At 35.2% G+C, this 8,544-nt stretch overlaps 2 protein-coding genes across 2 annotated transcripts; both read left to right on the forward strand.

The window, feature by feature from the left end:
- The first annotated feature begins 1,053 nt into the window (after positions 1-1,053).
- On the forward strand, positions 1,054-2,466 carry LOC112529033 (anthocyanidin 3-O-glucosyltransferase 2-like). The gene has a single exon (XM_025140113.1). The coding sequence runs from the start codon at positions 1,054-1,056 to the stop codon at positions 2,464-2,466; it is 1,413 nt and encodes a 470-aa protein (XP_024995881.1).
- A 3,113-nt stretch (positions 2,467-5,579) lies between these two features.
- LOC112529454 (anthocyanidin 3-O-glucosyltransferase 2-like) lies at positions 5,580-7,124 on the forward strand. Its single transcript, XM_025140744.1, has one exon. The coding sequence runs from the start codon at positions 5,580-5,582 to the stop codon at positions 7,038-7,040; it is 1,461 nt and encodes a 486-aa protein (XP_024996512.1). The 3' UTR covers positions 7,041-7,124.
- The last annotated feature ends 1,420 nt before the right edge of the window (positions 7,125-8,544 follow it).

An 8,544-nucleotide genomic window follows, 5' to 3' on the forward strand; every position in this document is an offset into this window, starting at 1 on the left:
TTTCTCAAAATCACATAAAGCCATATTATAACATCGACTGAGATAAATAATAAAATGAAATATTAAAAACACGATGTATGTCGCTGCATTGCGCGAGTACACTTCTAGTAATATTATAAAGCATTTGACATAACTCTTAAAAACCATTCTTTATGCATGAAGTATTGTGTATTAATGAATATTACTTAAAATTTAGGATTATAAGTAAATTGTGTGTAAGTACAACTTATTAAAGCTCCATTTTTGAATTCGTATAACTAACTGCAGATAAATATAATCAAATGCAGTATAAATATCTCATTTTAAATATAAAAAATCTAAAATATAATTCGGATAATCATTGAGTTCTAACAGAATCATTATCTTTATAAAAAATTTATTGTTAAAACAAAAATAAATTATTTCACTATTTGACCTAAATTAAATTATAATAAAAAATTGAATTAGAAAGTTGTATAAAAATCGATAACTTTTAAATAGTTAATTTGATATTAATATCGATATATTTTTTTTCAATTTTTACGATATCTTCAAATTTATTTTTATTTAAAAGTAAAAAAAAAAATTATCTTTTTCAAAACCACATAAACCGTATTATATCAACAGATACAAAAAAATAAAACGAAACATTAAAATGATGATGTATCTCTTTACATTTTACAAGTATCCTTCTAGAATATATATATATATATATATATATTTCAAAATTAGAATATTAAACTAATTCAACTAAATTGAATACTTAACACAATTTATTAATTTATCTTTCTATTTATTTTAAGAAATTATAATAATTATCCTAAATAATTGGTACATATAACGATTAACACAAATTAAAAACTTCTCATTTAATTAGGCCTCTGTAGATATAGAAATAGATATAGGTAAGCAATTTATGTCTTACCGATCCATCCACAAATCTTGCACATCATTATGACAAAAAAAAAAATGGTCCCCATGATCATAAAATTCAAAACTCAATTAAATGAGATTTGCCCACAATCCATATTAAGACCGGCACATTGAAACAAATTCATCAACCAAAACAAATTAATGGCGAATACTGTTGCAGAGCTTCTGTTCATCCCTGCACCTTTGGTCGATCATATCATATCAGCCATCGAGATCGCAAAACTGCTTGTAAATCGAGATCAACGTCTCTCCATAACCGTCCTTACCATCAAACTGCCTCCAATTGCTACCTACATCGAATCGTTAGCTAACAAGTCTATAGATCGTATATCCTTCATTCAACTCAAAGACGGAACCCCACCAAAGCTCGATTCGAAAAACCCGATGACTTCCTTCGATGAATTCATCAATAGTCACTGCAAATATGTCAGAGATGTGGTGGCCGGTATGATAAGTCAACCGGGTTCCAGTAGGGTTGCCGGATTCGTCATCGACATGCTTTGCACCAGCATGATCGATGTGGCCGATGAGTTTAATGTTCCAACGTACGTGTATTTCAGTTCTAATGCTGCTTTTCTTGGCTTTAAGTTGCATATCGAGACGCTTTTCAATGATCAGAACCAAGACGTTGTTGAGTTGAGCAACTCCGATGGCGAGATACTGGTTCCGGCCTTCAACAAGCCGGTGCCGACGAAGGTCTTTCCGTCCATGGTTCGAACTAGAGACGGGCTCGAAATCTTTGTATCATCTTCCCGGAAACGGAGAACAGTTAGGGCAATCATGGTTAATACGTTCCCGGAATTGGAAACACATGCAATCGAGTCATTGTCTTCTGACAGTAGTATCCCACGGGTGTATACGGTGGGACCGGTACTCAATCTAGAAGGTGGTACCAGAAAACCGTATGACGATAATGTCATCAGGTGGTTGGACGGTCAACCGCCGTCCTCGGTGGTCGTGTTGAGCTTTGGGAGTATGGGAAGTTTCCAAAAGGTCCAGATAGAGGAGATAGCACATGGTCTAGAGACCAGCGGCCATCGTTTCCTTTGGTCGCTGCATCAACCGCCATCAGATCACGAGGATCAAGGAGCGGTGTTGCCGGAAGGATTCGTGGAGCGGATTTCCGGAATCGGGAAAGTGATTCGGTGGGATCCACCAGTGACGTTGTTGGGTCACTGTGCAGTGGGAGGAGTGGTGTCCCACTGCGGGTGGGACTCGATGTTGGAGAGTTTGTGGTTTGGTGTACCATTGGCGACGTGGCCACTCTACGCTGAGCAACAAATGAGTGCATTTGAAATGGTGGTGGAGCTGGGATTGGCCGTGGAGATTAAATTGGATTATAAGATGGATTTGTTTAATCCTCAGGCGGATACGGTGATAGTGACGGCAAATGAGATCGAGGGCGGAATAAGGCGGTTGATGGCGGATAAGATGATCAGGACAAAAGTCAAAGAGATGAGCGAAAAGAGCAGAGCGGCGATGACGAAAGGCAGTTCATATGATTCTGTTAGTTATCTAATTCAGGATTTTATAAAAAAACATCTCCCGAGTTAAAGTCTAGATGTTACAAGAATGTGAACAAAAAGATATCTGTTACGTATTTCTTTTTACATTTTGATTTTGTATTAGCATCTTTTTTTTTTTGCCTGCCACTTGTTTGATGAAATTCCCATGTCAACAAATGTTGTTCACTTGTTTTGTGGATGCATGAAAATTATTTGAACCCTTTCTCTGTATAATGTTTGAACCCCTTTCCTACTAATTTCTTCTTTAAATATATCAAAATCACATTTCACATTTTCTTATTAACCTGGGTATCCAACCCATTATGTGAGCCGACTAATCCTAAGGCGACCACCCGCGAAGTCACCACATTTGAACCTCCGTGGTTACAAGAGGATTTTTATTCCTCATTGTATTCGAACCTGGGGTTTGCAAACACTTTTGACCATTAAAGTTCAAGCTCAAACCAATCGGGCACTACACTTGTATACCATTTAGATATGTTGTATCCCTATGCTTGCTAATTTAAACAACCCTTGATGAATCATTCTTTGTTGACGACGATAAGTGGTTTGTGTAAATCTTAGCTGATAAATTAGTAATTTTGGTAAGAACTAGCTTATACGCTAGATAACAATGTAAATAACTATAAATGACATAAGATTTTTGTTTATTTACGTAAAATATAAAAGACGTAATTGGAAAAATAAGAAGAAACAAAAAACCCTAAATCTTATTAAAATGTTATCCGAAATAGTTTTTTTTTTAACTAACTTTAAAAAGGATATTGAATTACTGAAAATAACAATGTTGTTATATGTGCCTTCTTTGGCTTAATTCATGGTCAAAATTTATATTGAAGATGTAAAAGGGAATGGCTTAATATCAGGAATGGACTTAATGTATACGATTGACTGTGTTATACATAGTTCAAATGTTGTAATGTTAAAAAAAATTACGGTCGTGAAAATTGTTATCATGTTAATTTGTGTGTGTCACCGTATATATTTTGAAACTATAATGAAAACAAATTTTTTCTGGTAGAGTTGGTGTGCAAGACTTTTCTCTCACCCTAGATCCCAGCTCGAATCATGTTAATGTTATTTTCTTAGTTAAATGATGTCAATGTTTAAAAATCTCTTTCTATTTGTTTCTTATAGTCAAATTATACCACTATTTAACAAATATCTCAATATTTATTTTTTATAATTAAATGATGTCACTTTTTTGATATATATTATTGTATGTGTATGTAAAAATAATAAGGGACTGAAAGAGCAAGTAGGAGGAAGGTGTATTTAGAATCACATGTGGTTTATTTATGTGCATAATTATATTTTAATTTATTTAAAAATAAGTGTTTATTTTAAAAGTTAATGTATATTTCATCATTTTAATTTTTAATTATTATAAGATAAAAAATTCTAATTTTTATCAATTGAAGGATAAATTCTCATTTAATTAATTAAAAATAATCACATAAAATTTAAATTAGATACGTTTCAATTTGGACGCCTAGGGACCGTTTATTAAATACTTACCTGATAAGCATTTACCGTTAAAATTGAACAATATTATTTACTTATCGGATAAGATTTTAGTCAACAAGAACAACATTGTATGCAATGATTTACTTGGTAAGTGCTAACCATGGTAAGAGTTGTTGTCCTCACTTACCAGATAAGACTTTAAGTCTTTGTCTCGCTTGTACCGGGTAAGATTCTTGATTCTTATTATATTCATTTGATAATGTAATGTAACTTGGTAAGCACTTACCCGAATAAACATTTGATAAACGACCCCTTACTCTGAAACAAAAGGAGTAGAAAAAAAAGATTTAATTATGTTTATCTTCTCCATGATGATATTATTTTAGACACACCAATGCATTAAACAAAAAAGAACAAATTACAAAACAAGAGCATCCAGAGTGAGCCTGTTAAGAACATGAACTCCAAAGACCATGGAAACCGAGAGAACAACTGAAAAACAACTAAAAACGACCAACAATTTGACTTACCACCCTTCCTTTCGAAGGAATTCAAATAGGCCTGCCTGCCACTCGAGGGGGTGCTCTTGGCTCAATGAATATCGCCTACAAAAGTAACCGACATCTTTCTTACGTTACAGGAATTGATAAGAACTGTTTTTTTTTAATACTTCTTACTTTACTAACTAGAATCAAAGAATTAATAGATCTGTCGTAGGGAATTGAGAATTTTAATTTCTTTCAATATATTGTACGAAGTATTTGAAATACGGGACAACTTCCTCCTTTTTTTTTTTTTTTTGTAAAGACGAAGAAAGAAATTCTATTTTTATGATGGACCCACTTTTCATCTAGGTGTGTCAGAAAATGTCAGAAACAATGAGAATTTTTTTACGACGTTGACTTGTAATTTATTGGCTATGTGAGAAAACGTTTGGAAGTAATTAAAAAGTAATTTTTTTTTTACCATGTGTACTTACAACGATTCTTTACTCAAATGTTTTAAGCAATTATATAAACTAAATTATATAAACTAGATTTTTATGGTTAAAATTGAACGTTAATGTAAAATAATATAAATTTGCATAAACAAAGTATGCATTTACGCAAAACAAAATTACACATTTATGCCATGACTAATACATCATTCTGTATTGCTAAATGCATTCTTATTTAGTAGTTTTTTTGTCAGATACATCAACATTAAGAGGCCGTTTACTAAACACTTACTTAGTAAGTGTTTATCGGATAATTTTTTTTGTAGTATGAACATGACAAGGGTCAAGAATCTTACCGGGTAAGAACGATAAAAAAGATGAAGAGTCTTATTCGATAAGTGAAGATTACGACTCTTATCCGGTAAATTGTTACATTCGATACGTTTTAATGTACTAAATTTTTACGCATCAAAATAAATTATATGGTTGACTCCTATGAATAAATACTTACCCGATAATCATTTAGTAAACATCACCTGTTTTTAATTGCAGGCATCAACTTTATTTTTTACGACCCCTTTTTATTTAATTTTCCAATTATTATTCCTCATATTGAGGTTCCCGATGCTCATAGTGTTCAACGTGACCAAAGGCATGACATCACTTCAATGATTGCAGAACACACAAATAAAAGACGCACTTCAATGGTCTTCTTCTCCCCCACCAACACAAATCAAATGGCCACCACACTTGCAGACCTCATCTTCATCCCTGCACCAGTCATCGGCCATATCAAATCCACAATCGAAATCGCAAAATTACTGGTAAATCGAGATCAAAGGATCTCCATAACCGTCCTTATAATAAACTCGCCATCGGGCTCCCGTCCTGCCTCCGCCATGGCCACCTACATCCAATCGTTAGCCAACAACTCCATGGACCGCATACGATTCACTCAACTCCCTCAAGACCAAATTCTACCAAACCGTGACCCGAAAGCTCCAATGACTTTCGTCAATGATTTCATAAACAGTCACTGCAAATACGTTAGAAATGTGGTGGCCGACATGATGAGTCAACCGGGTTCCGGTCGGCTCGCTGGGTTCGTCATCGACATGCTTTGCACAGGCATGATCGATGTGGCTAATGAGTTCAATGTTCCAACCTATGTCTACTTCACTTCTAATGCTGCTTATCTTGGCTTTCAATTTTATATCCAGATGATCTGTGATGATCATAATCAAGATGTTATCGAGTTGAGCAACTCGGATGGTGAGTTACAGGTTCCGAGTTTTGTTAATCCGGTTCCGGTGAAGGTGTTTCCGTCAGGGTTCGATACGAAAGAAGGGTTGGATTATGTTCTATTGACTTCCCGGAAAATGAGAGAGGCAAAAGCGATCATGGTTAATACATTTTTGGAACTGGAAACACACGCAATCGGGTCGTTATCTTCTGAAAGTAACGTACCGGTTGTATATCCGGTGGGACCGATAATCAATCTAGACGGTGGTGCCGGAGAAAACTCGGAAAATGACGTCGTCAGCTGGTTAGATGATCAACCGCCATCTTCGGTGGTGTTTTTGTGTTTTGGGAGTTTGGGAAATTTCGAGGAGGTTCAAGTGAAAGAGATTGCTCATGCTTTAGAACGAACCGGCCACCGTTTCTTGTGGTCACTTCGTCGACCTCCTTCACCGGAGCAAACATCAAGAGCCCCCGGAGATTACGAAGATCCAGGAGCGGTGTTGCCGGAAGGGTTTCTACAGCGGACTGCCGGAATAGGGAAAGTGATCGGATGGGCACCGCAGGTGGCGGTGCTGGCTCATGAAGCCATTGGAGGGTTTGTGTCCCATTGTGGGTGGAACTCGGTGTTGGAGAGTTTGTGGTTCGGTGTACCATTGGCGACATGGCCGATCTACGCAGAGCAGCAGATGAATGCGTTTGAGATGGTGGTGGAGTTGGGATTAGCGGTGGAGATTAAATTGGATTATAAGAAGGATTTGTTTAATCCAGATAGCGATATAGTCACGGGAGAAGAGATAGAGAAGGGAATAAGACAGTTGATGGATGATAAGGAGGTAAGAGCGAAAATGAAAGAGATAGGGAGGAAGAGTAGGGCGACGGTGAAAGAGGGAGGTTCGTCGTATGCTTCTGTTGGTCGTATCATTGAGGATTTTATAAGTAACATATCATCGAGTTAAGTTTAGGGGCTATTTGTTTGTGATTTAATATTATGGAGAGCTTATTCATTAAGTCATATCAAATTGTTTGTTTGCGGTTTAAAATGTCTGAATTTACTAAGCTAGATTGGATGCGTTGTACGGCTTTAAACATTAATTTTCTCTTTTTACCTTACTTTTATACTGATTAGCACACGCCCCATCTCCATAAGCAACAAAAGAGAACCCTTTGGCGTAGCTCCATTGATTAAGTGTTCGGTTTGTTCTTTATTGGTCACCAAGTCTCTTTAAGGCCGCTGGAGGTTTGATCTGAGTATTAGACCGATGACGCATTTTTTCATAAACGGGTTTGCAACATTGTCAACAAGTCCATCTTGTTATAAACACAATCTATCCGAATCATAATAACTCAACCTTGAATGATCAATATTGCCTTCATTTATGAACACCAAGTGTTTGTATAAAATTCCCCAATACATTAGAAGAGGATTTGGGCCATTAAGCAAAGGAAAGTCTGGTATCTATACCGGTGTTAAAAAAAAGCCTAAAATATGACGCAAGATGTGTCTCCACCATTACAAAATGGCTTATATCGTTTTTGTAAGGCGTGACTCATGTCATGATGTGTTGAGATACTTTGCACTGCACGTTTTTTATAAGACGTAAGTTTTGTTCAAAAGGATTATATTAGTTAATTTAATAACTTGTATTAAAGCAAGTTTATTCAGGTTCATTAAATATATTAGGAACTCAAGATTCAATTTTTTTTTTTTGAAATTCATGAAGAATATCATTAAATATTTAAGAAAAAATGGTACTTTTGTTATATATATATATTATTTAATTAAAAAATAAGAAAAATAATTTCATAGATTTTTAAATTTTATAAAAGTGAGGAATAAAAATAACAATAAAAAGATGAAAATGATTGTTTTGGAATTGCTTATTTGAAATAATTTTTGTTTTTTTTAAAAAATATTTACTAATTTATTATAAGATAAAAGGGTTTAATTTTTAATTTTTTATTATTAATTTAATATCAATATAAATTATTTATGTAAACACAAAAATGCTTATTACTAAGGCCTGTTTATTTGTGGCTTAATGAGCTTACCGGATAAATGGGCTTATTCGCACAGCCATTTTAGGCTGTTTACTTCGGGCTTATTCGCCCAAACTCGGGCTTATTCGCACAGCAGGAAACCATTACTTGTCCACATTAAGCCAAGAAAAAGACGTGCATACCCTTCAACAAAACCCACGCCTCTCTTTTCTCCTCCAATAGTCGCTACTTCTAATCCAAACTTCTCCTCCAATCTTCTCCTCCAAGAACCCTAATCGGCTGAAATAGTTTCTCCTCAAATCAAGGCTTTCTTCTCCAAAGGTAACTCTTCTCTTTATCTATAGATTATGCTCGATTTTGCTGCTCGTTGCTGCTCGATTTTATCTGAATATACTCGATTTTCTCCATTGACAGTCGACGCCCTCTTCTCCTCCAAAGAACCCTAATCGGCCGATTGCTCTC

This window comes from Cynara cardunculus, assembly GCF_001531365.2.
Source record: "Cynara cardunculus var. scolymus isolate 2C chromosome LG 16, CcrdV1, whole genome shotgun sequence".
Taxonomy (NCBI): Eukaryota; Viridiplantae; Streptophyta; class Magnoliopsida; order Asterales; family Asteraceae; genus Cynara; species Cynara cardunculus.

What these genes read in the sequence shown, in the direction of transcription:
- LOC112529033 (XM_025140113.1), top strand. Translation starts at nt 1,054, where the DNA reads ATGGCGAATACTGTTGCAGAGCTTCTGTTCATCCCTGCACCTTTGGTC.
- LOC112529454 (XM_025140744.1), top strand. Translation starts at nt 5,580, where the DNA reads ATGGCCACCACACTTGCAGACCTCATCTTCATCCCTGCACCAGTCATC.